Source organism: Bos indicus x Bos taurus, chromosome 24 (assembly GCF_003369695.1).
Source record: "Bos indicus x Bos taurus breed Angus x Brahman F1 hybrid chromosome 24, Bos_hybrid_MaternalHap_v2.0, whole genome shotgun sequence".
In the NCBI taxonomy this organism is placed as follows: Eukaryota; Metazoa; Chordata; class Mammalia; order Artiodactyla; family Bovidae; genus Bos; species Bos indicus x Bos taurus.
In genome coordinates, this window is record NC_040099.1 from 50,689,638 (window position 1) to 50,707,678 (window position 18,041).

At 37.0% G+C, this 18,041-nt stretch overlaps 1 protein-coding gene and 1 non-coding gene across 4 annotated transcripts in view; both read left to right on the top strand.

Annotated features, from left to right (window-relative positions):
- Positions 1–16,382, top strand: part of SMAD4 (SMAD family member 4) — a 51,931-nt gene extending 35,549 nt beyond the window's left edge. For 2 of the 3 annotated variants that reach the window (XM_027526131.1, XM_027526132.1), the window contains exons 9-12: positions 2,286–2,469; positions 3,663–3,831; positions 13,195–13,333; positions 14,844–16,382. In XM_027526131.1, coding sequence (XP_027381932.1) covers positions 2,286–2,469; positions 3,663–3,831; positions 13,195–13,333; positions 14,844–15,055 — 704 coding nt within the window. In that variant the 3' untranslated portion in view covers positions 15,056–16,382. Of the gene's footprint in view, positions 1–2,285; positions 2,470–3,662; positions 3,832–13,194; positions 13,334–13,875; positions 13,989–14,843 lie in introns of all 3 variants that reach the window. The other variant, XR_003508488.1, reaches the window with a different exon arrangement.
- On the top strand, positions 2,512–2,675 carry LOC113883048. Its single transcript, XR_003508538.1, has one exon. It is a non-coding gene; the product is annotated as a U1 spliceosomal RNA (small nuclear RNA).
- Positions 16,383–18,041: the final 1,659 nt, after the last annotated feature.

The following is an 18,041-nucleotide window of genomic DNA, read 5'->3' on the forward strand; positions in this document are numbered from 1 at the left end:
CATGTTCTTGGATCTCATTTTTTTAAGTACCATTGAAAACATTCTTGACTTCAGGATATTATTTGTAACAAAATTTACTCTTTGAGCTGATTATTTAAAGATCTTTTTTAAGTGCTATTACCATTTTTTGCTGCCAAAACATTGGGTAATTTTTATGTTGTCTTAGACTACCTCTTTAGTTTTAGCTTCAACCAATATATCACCTGTTATGTTTGATGAAGCTTCTTTGTCTAGAGCATAATATAATGCTTTTAATCGTTTTTTTTTTTAATTTAATTTTATTTTTTAACTTTACAATATTGTATTGGTTTTGCCATATATCAAAATGAATCCGCCACCGGTATACGTGTGTTCCTCATCCTGAACCCTCCTCCCTCCTCCCTCCCCATACCATCCCTCTGGGTCGTCCCAGTGCACCAACTCCAAGCATCCAGTATCGTGCATCGAACCTGGACTGGCGACTCGTTTCATATATGATATTATACATGTTTCAATGCCATTCTCCCAAATCATCCCACCCTCTCCCTCTCCCACTGAGTCCAAAAGACTGTTCTATACATCAGTAAATATTTACTATATAAATATTTATAAAGTTTTACTATATAAATATTTATAAAGTTTCAACTTTATAAATATTTCAAAGCTAGCTTTTTAAGAAGACACTTTAATATATTGCTAGTTTTCATGTTATTATAATAAAAAATAATTAAAGGAGTGTTTGTGACTAGTTGGTTCTTCTGTATGGCAGAACATTTGCATTATTCAGATTTTGAATCACCCAGTTTTCATATGGTCTTTTTTATTAATACTTCATTGGGAAGTCCTTTTTTCCTTGACAACATTTTGAAAAGCAATTAGATACTTATAGACTTGATAAGAACTTTGTTTTTAATACATTTTAAGCATTTATCATATTTCATTTTTAGATCTTTTGGGAGGTTTTAAAATGGTTTTTTTTTTTTTTGGTCATACTGAGTATCTTTTCATCTTGTTGAAAGTTTTATTCATATTCTAGTTCAGCCAAAGTTCATAAATGGCACAGTAATATGCAGATAAATAATTGGTTCATCATAGAAAACGTTAATCGTCATAGAAAACGTTAATCCTCTCGTTGGTGGCACTGGCCTTTTCCCGCCTGTGTCAGACTCCTTTCTACTCTCTAGACTTTGGCTTTCCTCCTGAGAGTTACATTTGCAGTCTCCACATACGCGCATGGCCTTCCAGGTCTGACTTCTTCAGATAGGGTGCAGCCCTGCCGTCTAGTTTGAAGGACCTTCGCACTCTTCTGTCCCATACCCTTTTAAATTTCCTTCATAGTGTTTGTCATTACCTGAGTTATCTTGCTAATTTATTCACTTATTTGTCTGCTGCACCTCCATGAAAATAAGGACAGTAGCTAACAGTAGCTGCCTTGTTCACTGCTGTATATGTAGTGCCTACAACAATTCCCATGTACCCCATAAATACTTGTTATTTCAAAAAGGAAAATCAAATAATTTCCATATATGTGGGCTCTATGTAATAATTGTATTCTAACAAAAATTAGAAATACTTGGTTAGCTATATTTACATACCAAACTAGATAGTGGCTTTCTTTCCCCCCAATCATTTAAAATTATTTAAAATCATTTATTGTTGTTAAATGAATACACTACACACATTCTCAAAGGTAAAATTGTAGTAGTTATAAATGGACTTCACCAAAAATACAGATGGGACAAATGACCTTTCATCCCAGAGACAGTTGAAAATTCGTGCTCACAGAAGCTATGTAGTTGGAGTGTAATTAACTTTGACTCTGTAGCGTTGAATGTCTAACTTGGTTATGTACTTTCTCTCATTTAGGGATCTATAAATATATACCATAGACTGATGTTACTCAAGAACACTTCTTTGAAATACGTATTAGAATCTGTGTGTTGTTTGTTTTTTTTAAAGTTCAGACTACATAGAAAATATTATGTGCAGTCAGATGAAACATCATGGGAAAAATTTTATGATTCTAATTGTTTCCATTCTTTAAATTCCCTGTTGATTGAGTACTTTGAAGTAAGAACAAAATTAAGGATTTTAAAAATGATATATTTTTTTAACTTTAAGAATGCTAAGTAATAAGCTGAAAAATAGAAGACCTGGCCGTGCTTACTTTGTAATGCATTGTCAGTTCTCCTGGATGCTCTCCCCTTCCTTTAGCCTTTAAGAAAAGCTTTGTCATATGGAGTGAAAGTGAGAGCCTTGTACCTTTCTCACATGAGTGACTGTCTTCTCCCATTTGTCTCCTGTAGCTCCTGAGTATTGGTGTTCCATTGCTTACTTCGAGATGGATGTTCAAGTAGGAGAGACATTTAAGGTTCCTTCAAGCTGTCCTATTGTTACTGTTGATGGATATGTAGACCCTTCTGGAGGAGATCGCTTTTGCTTGGGTCAACTCTCCAATGTCCACAGGACAGAAGCCATTGAGAGAGCAAGGTATTGCAGTATAGTTAGTTCATTTTAAATACTGAACTTCTAATACTTAACTGGCAGGGGAGATACCATGATCACAAAGGTGGTTTTCCCAGGGTGAGGCTTATCCGTTGCACTCCAGATGTGCTGACCCCTGCAATTTCCCCAGATGTGGGAAACCCGACTGCATAATTTGTGGTGGTAGGGGACTACGTTTGCGCTTTCCCCTATTTAAAAAAAAGAAAAAAAAAATTAAAAACTGAACTTCTATTTGAAGCTATATTTTTCAGTGTAAATTATGTTTTTGAATATAAAGGAATAAAGATAATTTTAAACATTTAGAACTTGTAAGCATTTCATTTTAAGCGTAGATGTTTGTTATTTGATAAAATGCAGTCTCTTTTTAAAAGTTCATGAGGTTTCTATGTTTTGAATAGTAACTGGACCCTATGGAACCCAGTTTGAAAACTAGTTTTTATTTCCTCTGATTGTATAGTATTTCTACAAATTTACGGAGAGGAAATAACATAAAATGAAGACATGTTTCTGCAAGTGTTATTTATAATGAAAGTGATAAAAAAAGAAAAATGCTTAAGTAAATGTTAATAAACCTTTGTTTTTATGCAGTCATTAAAATATTAAAAATTTATATAATCAAATACTTATGAAATATTACAGGAAAACTTACACAATTTTAAGTATTGTGTGATCTCAACTCTTTAAGGAAATACGTGTGTGTGTAAGCAGACAGTCTTGACTCTGTCACTATTTGTGTGCCTTTGGCAAATTATCTACTCTCCAAGCCAGTGCTGTCGAGTAGAGTTTTCTGTGACAAAGGAAGTGGTTTACCTGTATTGTCCAGTATAGTAACTACTGGCCACACATAGCTATTGAGCATTTGGTTCATATGATGAACTGGATTGTAAAATTAATTTTAATTGAATGTGAAGGTTAAATGAGAATTTATATTAAATGTTTCTGACACATAGTAAGCATTATGTGAATGCTCATCATTATTACATGTGACTAGGATACTAAAAAAAGAAACAGAAAAATGTTAACAGTGGCTATCTATCTTTTGGCTATGGTTTATAACCAAAATAAAATGTCCTTTATTCTTTAAAAATTTTCAGTATTGGGTATGCTGTATAGTCTGAACTAAAATTTATTTTTAAATACCTATCAAAATGAAATGTGACTCACTTTTTCTTCCTAAGGTTGCACATAGGCAAAGGTGTGCAGTTGGAATGTAAAGGTGAAGGTGATGTTTGGGTCAGGTGCCTTAGTGACCACGCAGTCTTTGTACAGAGCTACTACTTAGACAGAGAAGCTGGGCGTGCACCTGGAGATGCTGTTCATAAGATCTACCCAAGTGCATATATAAAGGTTAGTTGTAATTTTACCCAAACATTTTAGATTTGGAAAGCTCTGTTTGTTATTTAAGGAATTGAGATGGATGTGGGAGAGATGTAAAAATGTCTTATGTATTAAAGAAATTATGTTTGTATTAGAAAATTTGTTAAATGTTTTAGAGAAATACACAAGTTCTTGGAAATACTGAGTGAAACCTCCAAATTTGTGTTCCTTTGATGTTTAAAATATGTAAAAATCAGCCTCTGAAATTTCATCTTAGCCAATCTTCAGGATTTTATGGAAGAAAATTCTAAAAGTAAAAGCTTTTTGACTTAAGAACTGAGAAATGAAAAATTCTTCAAAACTGTGTTTTTTTAAAGGTTAGTTATTTTGTTCTTTGAATGAGTTTTATTTGCTATATCATTTTGCAAATTAAACCTGAGGTAGTTTTCATTACTTGTTTCATGTTCAACCCATTTCGGTTTGAATTTATAACATACACTGTTTTTGAAAGAGAAAGATAGTTGTAATTAGATAGCCTAAATATATTTCTTTAAAGAAAACAAAAACATTTTCTTTTCTTTTCAATAAAAAACTTCATGTATGTATTTGACCGTGCTGGGTCTTTGTTGCTGCGAGCTGGCTTTCTCGTTGTGGGGAGTGGGGGCTGCTCTCCAGTCGCAGTGTGCAGGCTTCTCATTGTGGCGGCTTCTCTCGTTGCGGAGCGCGGACTCTAGACGGGCGGGCTTCGGTTGTTATAGCACATAGGCTGAGGGGGTCCGGCCCCCCGGGCTCTGAGCACAGGTTCAGTAGCTGTGGCACACAGGCTTTGTTGTCCCATGGCATGTGGGAACTTCCTGGACCAGGGATCCAACCAGTGTTCTCTCATTACATGGTGGATTCTTAACCCCTGGGCCACTAGGGAAGTCCTGTATTTCTAATTTAGACTTTTCACATTTTTTTAAAGTCCTAAAGTGTCTTTAAGGTTAGTTAAAAAGCAGTTGTAAGTTAGTAGATTTAACTCTTACTACTTAGTCCTTAGGAAATTGCTTAGCACACAAATAAAATTATCTTTATTTGCATTTTCTAATTTTTCCACAAGGAATTTTAGTTATTTGTGCTTTGTTATTATTTTTAAGTGGTGCTGGATTTCCTCATATACTTTGTAATCTATTTAGTATTTGTTGGCAAGTTTGTCTCAAGAGGTTTTGTTTTTTCCTCCTTGTCATTGTTTCTCCCTGTAGGGCAGTTCTGCCTTAGTCTGGCACGCATTGAGATACACATCTCAGAACCAATTCTTATATTTACAAGGTAGAGGGATTTTGTCCCTTGAGAAAATTGAGTTAAAATCCCCAGGTATGCTCAGGGCTAAATCCTGTTGCTTAGATTTCTCTGATGCTTACCCGTGCCATGGACAAGAATTTTATTCCTGGATGCATTTCTGAATTAACTGTCAGACTGTTTCACCAGCACTTGATTCATGGTCAGGTATCCAGTGCAGCCCTCATAGAGCCTGCCTGTTTTCTCTTTCCATGTCACTTCCTGTCCTGTACACCTTCTGTTTGGTGCTGGTACCTTAAGTAGCTTCTGTCTTTAGACCCTGCTGTCCCCTGGGGATTGTGTTTGTCCATCATCAGTTAAGGGATCCACGGGTTGTTGCTCTACTTTTTTTGGCTATTATGAATAATGCAGCTGTGAATATTCATAAGTTTTTAGGTAGATGTATGTTTCTATCTTCGGGAATGTATACCTAGGAGTGGAATTCCTGAATCAAAAGATGACTCTACGTCTGTCTACTTGAGGGACTGCCGGACTTGTTTTGTAAAGGCAGTGCCGTTTTACCTTACCACCAGCAATGTACACGGAGGGCTTCAGTTTCTCTATATACTCGTCAACACTTGTTCTCATGTCTTTTTTATTTTAGCCATCCTATTGGATGTGAAGTGGTATCTACCTCATTGTGGTTTTGATTTGCATTTCCCCAGTGGCTAATAACATTGCACTTCTTTTTTGGCCATTTGTGTGTCTTCTTTGGAGAAGGTCTGTTCCCATCTTTTCCCATTTTTTAATTGGATTTTTTTGTCTTTTTATTATTGTTGTGAGAGTTCTTTGTATATTCTGGGTATCAGTCCTATATCAGATACTGCAGCACAAAAGTTCTAAATTTTGTTGTAGTCTATTCTTTGGTTGCTTGTGTTTTTTGTGTCATGTCTAAGAAACTGTTGCCTAATCCAAGGTTATGAAGATTTACACCTGTGTTTTCTTCTAAGCATTTTATTTTATTATTATTTTTTTTCTTCTAAGCATTGTATAGTTTTAGGTTTTGCATTTAGGTCTGTGATCCATTTTGAGTGCATTTTTGTGTGTGCTATGAGGAAAGGATCCCACTCTGTTTTTTGTCATGAGAACCAGTTGTTTGAGTAACCATTTATCTAAAAGACTGTTTTTTTCCCCTTACTGAATTATTTTGACACCCTTGTTGAAAATTCAGTTGACCTTAAATGGTAAAGATTTATTTCTGGGTCATCAGTTTATTTCATTGATCTATATATCTGTCCTTGGGATAGCACTACCCTGTCTTGATTGCTGTAGCTTTGTAGGGAGTTTTGAAATTGGTGAGTGTTAGCCCTCCAGCTTTGTTACTTTTCAGGATTCTTTTGGCTATTGCCATCCCCTTGGATTTCCATGTGAATTTTATGATTGGTTTGGAAGATACTTATTTTTAATAGTTTTTTTTAGCCTTTTAACGTGTTTGTACCTGTGTATCCATCTTGACTAGAAGTCTCTAGATTATTTGTACAATTAGAAGTCGATGGACAGAGGGCTACAGTGTTGAATATATACTTTGTGCCAGACAGTAATTATGAACTTATCAGATATGAGGTAGTATTTAAAACATTTAAGCTTTAAAAATGTGGTATCTTGTATAATTTAATTTTTAGGATTGTCAAATAATGTAATATCTCTATTCTGGTACAAATGGTGCTTGAAAAGTCCCCCAAATACGAGACTTGTCATCACTTGATAAACCACTATATCGTGGATAGATTTTAATAGAAAACTCAGACTTTTGCCTTGAACAATAAATTATCTTCTGGAATATTTTCGTGGCGTAAAAGAAATCCCAATTTTGTTTTCTTAACTAAGATTTTGAAATAATTATTTTTAATTTACTGTTTATTAAGTATATTATTCTTTAGAAGAGTCTTATTAGCCAGAAGGAGATTCAAGTATATCCTAAATCTGGCCCTTGGCATTTTCTTCAGTTACTAATTTAGGGGGCACCAGTAACCTAAAGCGGAGAAGGCAATGGCACCCCACTCCAGTACTCTTGCCTGGAAAATCCCTTGGACGGAGGAGCCTGGTGGGCTGCCATCCATGGGGTCGCACAGAGTCGGACACGACTGAAGCGACTTAGCAGCAGCAGCAGTAGCAGTAACCTAAAGGATGTGTATTTTAGTGTTTTAGATTGTCACATAGACTTTTACCAGAGGTGATGTTACTGGGGTGAGTGCATATATATGAACCTGTGGAAAGAGTGCCTTTACATGGGGGAATCCAGCCCAGGCCCAATCACACACATATACACAAACATATTTTTTATCTTTTCAGTTAAAATGAGGAAAACATAGATTTGGAGAGCCATTCTTTCATTTTATAAACTTAAGAAGCTAGGACTAAATTGCATTTTTTTTTCTTCTATGATACTGATTTTTTCCCCTACTTCTCTCATGACATAGCAGTCACCTTATATTTATGAAAATTTGATGTAATAAAATAGCATTTTACAAGCTTTAAATGGAGCAGATGTTTGAATTCTTTTCAAGTGTCATTGCTCTTTTGCTTTCAAAAGTAAGGTCTGTTCCTTTGTGTTGCTTAAGCACTGGACACTCAGGTTAAGAGCTTTATTGAGATACAGAAATAATTCACATACCATATAATTCTCCCGTTAGACGTGTACAGTACAGTGATTTTTAGTATATTCACAGAGCTACAGCCATCACCACAGTCAGTTTTAGAACATTTTCATTACCCTAGAAAGAAATCTTGCACCCGTTATGTGCTACCTCCCAACCCCCTGTACCCTCCAGCCCTAGCCAGCTACTAATCTACTTTTTCTCTTTATGGATTTGCCTACTCAGAACAGTTTTTGTAAATGGAATCATCCAATTTGGTCTTCTGTGACTTCTTTCACTAAGCCTCATGTTTTCAGGCTTCATTCATGTAGCATATATCTGTACTTCATTCTTTTTAGGGCTGAATAACATTCCAAGCATTGCATTTTGTTTATTCGTTCATCAGTTGATGGACATCTGAGTTTTGGCTGTATTACGAATAATACCACTGTGAACATTCATGTTCAGATTTTTGTGTGAATGTACATCTTCATTTCTCTTACAAATACCAAGGAGTGGAATTTCTGGATCATAATGTAACTATGTGTAACTTTTTAAGAGACCGCCAAACTGTTTTCCAAAGTGGCTGTACCATTTGATATTTCCAGCAGCAGTGTATGAAATTTCTGATTTCTTTACAGTCTCATGAATATTTATTATTATCTGTCTTTTCCATGTTAGCCTTCCTAAGGGCATGTGACGTGGTATCTCATTTATGGTGGGTTTTGATTTGTATTCTCTGATGCCGTGTCAGGTTTGTTGTTGCACACATATATGTAAGGGACGGGGCAGGCAGTGCTTCTAAATCACAGCAGTAGTTTGGCCATCTCATGCGAAGAGTTGACTCATTGGAAGAGACTCTGATGCTGGGAGGGGTTGGGGACAGGAGGAGAAGGGGATGACAGAGGATGAGATGGCTAGATGGCATCACTGACTTGATGGACGTGAGTCTGAGTGAACTCCGGGAGTTGGTGATGGACAGGGAGGCCCGGCGTGCTGTGATTCATGGGGTCGCAAAGAGTCGGACACGACTGAGCGACTGATGTGATCTGATGATCCACTTAAATTTATTCCCAGTCACTAGATATTATGTGTCTTACATCCCCAGGTCAGATAACTTAGCAGGTCTTTAGTGCAGTCTTCTGTTCAAATGTCCAATATACCATCAACACAGTGACCTGTTTCTCTTCCTGGATTACTGTTTCTTGGTGTTGATATAAACAGTGTACTATAATTGAGCCTTATGAAAAAAGAATGCCAAAATTTGACTACTGGGTGAAAGAGAATATCCTGAAGGTGTTGACAGTGATCTTTATAAGACACCTTTGTTAAGTAATGGGTTTGTAATAAACTTAGAAGAGAGTAAGGAAATATGTTTAAACAGATGAAATCAGAGGTAAATTGTTGATTAACCCAGGGATGGAGATCAGGAGTATCATTTGGATCTGAGACAAAAAGAATATTTAAAACCTTTGGTTACTTTGAATTGTCTTTATCAACAGCTCAGATTCTGAAAGGAAGATGTTTCCTTTTCAGTGGAAGCCTTAATTTTATCATCCAGTATAACAGATGAAACCTGTTATGGTGTAGACAGTGCACAGTGAGGAGGCAGCTCGGGTTTCAGTTTAGCAGTATAGTCAACAGTTAAGTCTTTTGGTGTGAGTGCTGTAATTACATAAATAATCCATGTGGAAAGGAGATTTGCTGAGGTGTTTAATGAATCGTGTTTACTACGTCTGTAGATAAGAGTCGCAGTGTTTTAAAGTTTCATCTTTGTGGTTATCTGTGATATGTGCTCCTGGTGTTAGCATAGATCTAAAGACCATCATAATTACGATTGTTTATAACATATTGTAAAGAACCCTTGGTTAATTTTTAATTACTCTTGGTGGAGTTGGGGGTATGTTGAGAACATATTTGAACCCAGGAAATTATAAGTTGTATTCCCTCCTCCCAGAAGATATAAGATTATATATGGGCCATACTAGGTTAATGATGGAGAAGGCAATGGCACCCCACTCCAGTACTCTTGCGTGGAAAATCCCATGGACGGAGGAGCCTGGTAGGCTGTAGTCCATGGGGTCAGACAGAGTCGGACACGACTGAGCAACTTCACTTTCACTTTTCACTTTCATGCATTGGAGAAGGAAATGGCAGCCCATTCCAGTGTTCTTGCCTGGAGAATCCCAGGGACGAGGAAGCCTGGTGGGCTGCTTTCTATGGGGTCACACAGAGTTGGACACGACTAAAGTGACTTAACAGCAACAGCAACAGGTTAATGATGGTTAAAAAAAATTTTTTTTAAGTGGTTGTTAAATGTAAATGTAAAATGTAAATGTAAAATGTAAAACTCCTAGAGGATAATATAGGAGAAATGTACATGACCTGGGGTATGGCAATGACTTTTTAGACATAACATCAAAGGCAGAATCCATGAAAGAAACAGTTGATAGACTAGACTTCATTAAGATTTAGTCTGCTCCATGAAAGATGGTGTCAAGAGAATGAGAAGATTAGCCACAGACTGGGAGAATATATTTGCAAAAGACACATCTGATAAAGGACTGTTATCAAAAGTATAGAAAATACTTAAATTTAGCAATAAGAAAACAAACAAACCTAATTTAAAAAGGGGCAAAAGACCCAAATCGGTGCTTCAGGAAAGAGGATATAATGATAGCAAGTAAGCATATGAATAGACTTTCAGCTTCATATGCCATTATGGAATTGTGAATTAAAACAGCACTGGGACACCACTGCATACTTGAAGAATGGCCCAAATCCAGAAAACTGACACCACCAGGTGCTGGCCAGGGTGGGGAGCATCAGACACTGATTCGTTACTGGTGGGACACTTTGGAAGACAGTTTGGTAGTTTCTTATATTCCCAAACATTTTCTAACCATATGATCCATCCGTCAACACTCCTTAACATTTACCCAAATGATCTGAAAGTTTATGTCCACAGAAAAACCTGCACCTGGATGTTTATAGCAGCTTTATTCACAGCTGCCAAAAACTTAGAAGCAACCAACACATCACAGAGTGGAATGTTACTCAGCACTGAAAAGAAATGAACTATTAAGTCATGAAAAGACACCGAGCAACCTTAAATGCATATTACTAAGTGGAAGAAGCCAATCTGAAAAGGCTACATATATTCTATATGATTCTAACTGACATTCTGAAAGAGGTAAAACTATGGACACAGAAGATGAGTTGTTTACAGGCATAGAGAGGAGGGAGAAAACGGATGGATAGGTAGTTTTCAGAGGATTTTTAGGGCAGCGAAAATACTATATCACTATGGTGGGTGGGTGGGTGGGTGTGGGTGTGTGTGGGTGTGGGTGTGTGTGTGCCACTCAGTCGTGTCTACTTTACAGCCCCATGGCTGTAGCCCACCAGGTTCATCTGTCCATGGAATTCTCCAGGCAAGAATACGGGAGCAGGTTGCCATTCTCTTCTCCAAGGGATCTTCCTGACGCAAGGTTCAAACCTGACTCTCCTGCATTGCAAGCAGCTTCTTTACCATCTGAGCCACCAGAGAAGCCCACATATCACTATACATTTGTCTAAACCCATAGAATCATAAAACCAAGAGTGAGACCTAATGTAAACTGTGACTTTTGGTGATAATGTTGTGTCAGTGTAGGCTCATTGATAACAGGTGTGCCTCTGTGGTGTGGAATGTGGCAGTGGGAGAGGCTGTATCTGGGTAGAAATAGAGAACTCTTTACTTTTTTGCTTAATTTTATCATGAACCTAAAACTCCTCTAAAAGATAAAGTTTGTCAGTTTCCTTCTTTAAAAAAAAAAGTCATTGTGGAGCTAATTGGCTTTTCAGATGTTTGCATCCCTATTTTGTGCTGTGCTGGGTAAGGCATTCTGAGAGGTCAGAGCACAGTGGAAAAATTCAGAATCTAATGGACTCTTGAAAAAACAGCGGTTTTTGTTCTGGGTGTTGTGGGATTTCTGATTTCCAGACCTTCATCATGCTTCCTGTCCCTTTTAGGACCAGTAGCTTGGTTAGGTAATAAGTACATCCATATTTGACAAACTGTGATCCAGAGACTGAGGTAGTCTAAGTTTTGTCCATTGTTGGTGCTAGAGGATAGGCACTGAGTAGAAAAATAATAAATAGGAATTTGGTTTGCCATTTGGAGAGGATTCTTTTGTTTATTATTGTTGTATGCTCTTATGGTTCATGTAAAGACTGTGACTAAAGACAATCAGAATTTTTTCAGGAATCTGAAAATTACTGGCATGGGTTTCAAACCTGTTCTTTATCTGATAAAGTTCTGTGTTACGCATTCTTCTATTTCTTTTATTGTTAACGATAATTATCCTCACTCATATTTGGGTTTTGTGCATACTTGGATTGTTTTAAATTGTACTTTACTTTTGTTGAAGGAGTATAGTCACATGGTTCAGAAATTAAAATGCTGTTTAAAATGTGCGTTGAGCAGTCTTGAGCTTCTACTCTGTCCTTGTCTTCCTTTCCTACAACTAACTTCTCAAGGTGACCACTCTGCTTGTGTAACCTTCCAATGCTTTAAAAAATGCCAGCCCTTGGCATGGTTGGTAAAGAGCATTGAAATTACTTATAAGCTCCTTAACTCATCTTGCAAGGTTGGTGGCTACCTGGGAGACCAAAACAAAATAAAAAAGAATAAATGACGTTTATTGAGAGCTTCCTATATACTATGCCAAGTTTACAACAATATGAAAAAGCATTGCATGCTTAGCATTCCCGTTTTATAGATACGAAAGTTGAGGCTTCAGAAAGGTTAAGAAATTTAACCCATGTAAGTAGCAGATATCAATGATAGGATTCAAAGCTAAGCAATTTTTTAAAAGTCATGAACATTTCTTAAATTGATGAGAAACTAGTTAATGGAATCCCATGTATCCATCACTGAGATTCAGTAGTTAAGATTTTACATTTACGTGATCAGTTCTTTTTCCTTTGTTTCTATTTAAACAAGACCTAAATATCCTGTTAGATGCTTCTGTGCAGCTCTGAGATATGCCCTTGTTTCGTCACATAGTGACAATGCCTTTTATTCATTCCTCCAAGTAGTTAGAATGATAAAGAAAAGAAGCTGACCGTATGACCTAGGCCGTCAATTCAACCTACAGAAAACTCTTCATTTAGTTATGAAAGGGTGGGATGATTTCTTAACTTCGTTTCACACAGTGGTGTGGTTTTTCACAAAGGCACTAATGGCTGACCCACACTGAACTCAGATGAAGGATACAGAGGCCAGTGGCAACCAAAACTGTCCTAATAGTGAGCTGTGCCTCTTTGGTGAGCTTCATTCAAGCCAGCTTTCCTAAGAACTTACCATCTACATAAAAAAATTAAACAATTGAATTAATTCTTTAATCCTGAGAGCTAAGTCAGGCTGTGAGTTTTAAGTAGATTGTGCATTGGTTTTTGACATACGGAATATTTCTGCTGGACTCACGGCATGAAACTTACACTTAATTTTTTCTTTAAGGTCTTTGATTTGCGTCAGTGTCACCGTCAGATGCAGCAGCAGGCAGCCACGGCACAAGCTGCAGCAGCTGCCCAGGCAGCGGCCGTGGCAGGAAACATCCCCGGCCCAGGGTCAGTAGGTGGAATAGCCCCAGCCATCAGTAAGTATGCTTTTGATTTTTTTTGTTTTTTCAAGTGTAGTAGTTGGTGCTTTATCTTGATTGACTCAGTTAATTAGTTACTTTAACCAGTAATAGAAAGTGAAGTTCTTTTTACTGGGATAATAACATTTTTGAATTTGTACAAAAAAAAATAAAAAAGCCTGTTCATCTATAATAGTTGCCCTTTGTTTATGGCCCTGTGTTCATTCTTTTTGTATCAAAAAAGGGACTGTGGGATAAAGAAGAAAGGGGGTTGTTATTATTATATTGATCAGTCTTCCCTATTTTTGTTGATGCTTTTAATTCTTGCTTCACCAGCTAGGGTGGGTTGTAATCACCAGTGTGCTTTGCTTCATTCTAGAAGGAAAGCATATTTCAATTTCAGAATTAGACGTCTCTCCAACTTTTTTTTAAGTGTACTGAGCATGGAGAGAAAACCAAGCGAGGGTGGCGTTTGGATAGCGTGTAGACTTGTGTTTAATTTTGGGGTAAAATTGAACTGTGTGCCAGGTTTCACACTGATGGGGAATTTTTTACTGCAGAGTTAAACTCCTGACTATAGACTTTTATGATGGAAACACGTGGCACCCATCTTCCACGTCTGAAGGCATAACTAGTGATTCATTCAACCCCTGTTCTTAACCTCTTCAGTGTGGTAAGCAAATCACACTGGCTAAGAAAACTGCAGTGGCCCTGCAGGTTTCTCTACAGTACATGCAAATTCCTCCCATTAGTTTCATTGTAATATTGATGAATGCAGATTGACTATATGACTGTATGTTCTGACTGGAGAATTAGATGCAGAGTCTCCGTTGTGACTTATGCTCAGGAGTTTACAATTTCGAGGTAGATAAGGCATACTCATTTATAGAATTTGATTTTTTTTTTTAAATTTGGGCATCTAAACCATTAATTTGCTAGTTTTGATGTTACAAATATGCTTTTACTGAAGAATCCAGAGCTGTTACTAAATTTCTCCTCGTCTACTGCCCATCCCCACCCCATCGAGTAATTACATACTATCTCTGTTACATTGTGAAACTGAGAGACAGACATCGTCTAGGTCATCCAAGAAGTCTTAGTGGAACCAGGACTATTTTCTGTCTCATTGTTAGTCATGTTTTACCTTGAACTAGATAGTTTAGACAGAGAGTAAAGTTCTTAGAACCAACAAAATGTAGACATGCACTGCCTCTTAAAAACAAGTTATTTCTTATCCCTTCACCTCCACTTCTAAAGAGAAAAAACAGATGGGGTGTTGGTGGATTGTGGTAATTTATAATTGATGGTAGCTAGAAGACCCATGTGGAATATACATTGTCTTAACCAAAAGTTTTCAGTCCCTGTTGACAAAGTATAGATCTATGCTTACTTTTTGGCACTTTGGCAGAGAAGTCTTGTGCTGGGGAGAATGCAGTAAAGAAAGCTGGTCACCTTGTTAATGTAAGATTTAGGGGGGATAGAAGGGGTCAGCCTGTCCCGCTGACGTCTTCCAAATCTTTTCTGATAGGTTTGTCGGCTGCCGCCGGGATCGGTGTGGATGACCTCCGTCGTTTATGCATACTCAGGATGAGTTTTGTGAAAGGCTGGGGACCTGATTACCCAAGACAGAGCATCAAGGAAACACCTTGTTGGATTGAGATTCACTTACACCGGGCCCTCCAGCTCCTCGATGAAGTCCTTCACACCATGCCTATTGCCGACCCACAGCCTTTAGACTGAGGTCTTTTAACTTAACGTTGGGGCCCTTACCATTATCAGGATGGTGGACTATAAGATGCAATCCTGTTTATAATCTGAAGATATATTTCACTTTTGTTCTGCTTTATCTTTTCATAAAGGGTTGGAAAATGTGTTTGCTGCCTTGCTCCTAGCAGACAGAAACTGGATTAAAATAATTTTCTTTTTCCTACTTAGAACTTTTCAGGCATGGCTCAGAGCTTGAAGATTGGGACAAATACATTCTTATTAAATCTTCACCAGTTTTGTTTGAAGGAATCATTCCAATGCTGGAAAATTTAGCCCTTTGAAATGTTTTAGAGCCTTTTATATGCAGAACATCAATATGTGTGTTACTCTACAGAATAAATTTAATATTGCTGATTTTAAAGGCAGAGAAGTTCTCAAAGTTAATTCACCTATGTTATCTTGTGTGTGAGTTGTTACTGTTGAACATACTTTACTCCGAAATATTGTGCCATGTGGGTGAGTTAATTTTACCAAGAGCAACTTTACTCTGTGTTTAAAAAAGATAGTAATGTATTATAACCTTTTATCCAAAATATTTTTTTTTCAAGTTAAACTAGTGAAGATGATTTTAACTCAGATTGTCTTGCGACCCAATTTTTCTTTTGCCAAGGCAAAACACTAATCTGTGTATATTGAGAATTCCTTAAAATTACCAGACAAAGGAGTATCGTTTAAAATTACATTTGTTATTTTTGTTGGATAACTATTTATCAATAAATATACTTTTGCCCTGTTAAACAGTAGATGTATTCTGTATTTCTAGGCACAGGGTTGGTTACTAAGGAGCCTAGAAGAGGAATTTCTTTCCTTCCTTAACATAGGGAAAGATTTTATATTTTTAAAAACACTAAAAGCAGTGTCACTCCATCTAATATCTTACCGTTCTGCACAGGTGGCAATGCTAAGCTAAATAATGAGTATTTTGGAAACTGCTAAATTCTGTGTTAAGTACTGTGCAGAATAATAGAAACATTACCATTCATTGATAGGTAGTTTGGATATTTTTGTACTTGATTTGATGTGTGACTTTTTTTTTTTCGTATACTGTTTAAATCATGTATGTTATGCCAATGTTTAAAATTCAGTTTTTGTATCTTGGGGCAAGACTGCAAACTTTTTTATACCTTTTGGTTATTCTAAGCCCTTTGCCATCAATGATCATATCAATTGGCAGTGACTTTGTATAGAGAATTTAAGTAGAAAAGTTGCAAATGTATTGACTGTACCACAGACACAATATGTATGCTTTTTACTTAGCTAGTAGCATAAATAAAACTGAATCTCAACATGCAAAGTTGAATTCTAGGTTTGATTTTTAATTTTTTTTTCTTTTGCACTTTTGAGTCCAGCCTTAGTGGTGAGACACCTTCTACTAAATGACAGGCAACAGCTGGTGCTCTCGGGCAGCTCTGGCTTTCTTCTCCACTCTACTAGGACTCCCCACGGACGTTACGTATCAAGTGTAGGGTTGGTTATTTTTTTCACTTTTATTTTACTGTAGCAAAGCTAGCCCTGATTGTCTATAAGATAAATAGGTTATCTGCAGGATAAATAGTGTGAAATCAAAGATGATCTTTCAGGTGTTTTTGCTTTTTTCGTGGAGGGCCTTTCTTAGTGTAATAAGATTATTTCAGGTGTGTTATAAGTTTGAGACTTGAGAAATACTTACGCATGATAGTCATCCTTATATCAGCTTAAATCAACAAATCTTCTACTTCCTTGCTTAGGTCTTCTTAATAAGACCATCCTAGAAACCACTGAGTTTGCTTATTTCTGTGATTTAAACATATCTTGATCCAAGCTACATGTCTTTTGCTTTTTTAAAATAACGTTTCTACCAACTCATTTATATTCTTGAGTTCTTACAAACACTTCTGTTAAAGACCTAGTTCTAAGCTGTAAAAATGTGGTGATTTTATGCTTTATTGGCAGATTGTCTAGAAAGGTATCTTCATTCTCTGGGAATTTTTGACTTTAGGTCTGTTTTACTGTGAATGAAGAGTAGGAGCGAGAGGAGAGAGTTTTAGAGTAACAGATTTTAAAAACAGTTTATTTGATTAGAACTATAAGCATGCTATGATATAATACATTGCCTCCTTTTCTACTTTAAAGAGAGTTTGCGTGTTTAATCATCTGGGGGAAGTATTGTGGAAAATATTTGCTAAGTAGTCTGTCTTTGCAGAGAAGGCAATGGCACCCCACTCCAGTACTCTTGCCTGGAAAATCCCATGGACGGAGGGCCTGGTGGGCTGCAGTCCATGGGGTCGCTAAGAGTCAGACATGACTGAGTGACTTCACTTTCACTTTTCACTTTCATGCATTGGAGAAGGAAATGGCAACCCACTCCAGTGTTCTTGCCTGGAGAATCCCGGGGACGGGGGAGCCTGGTGGGCTGCCGTCCATGGGGTCGCACAGAGTCAGACATGACTGAAGCGACTTAGCAGCAGCAGCAGCAGTCTGTCTTTGAGGCCAGGCCACCCACCTTGATTGCTTTTTACAAAGAGCCATAAAAATCCTACAAGTACATAGAAGTACTTCTAGTTATTAATTGCTTTATATTTGTGCCTAGGTTCAGTCACATGCTTTTAAGAAAACATTTAGTATATTATAATCAGTTATTTCTGAGGTCTTAGTTGTTGAACAGTATTTACATTTCTTAGAGGTAGTCATCTTTGATGAGTAAGACTAAAAGAACCACTAGGTTTAAGATTTTATGGCTGTTTTAAGAGTAGAATAGTTTCCACATTTCTTGGAATCTGATTGTTATGAGGATAGGGTTCTGGGTGGGTTTTCTCTAGCTAGTTTATATCTCAAAAATGCTCAGAATGTTGAGTTTCGGTGAGAACTGAGTGAGAGTTGAACCAAGTATGTACCTTTATAATCCAGTACGAGGCCCCTTCCACTTTGTCTAGTGCCTTTCAGTGCATTATCAAAAGGAAATCCTTAAATCCAAAATGGT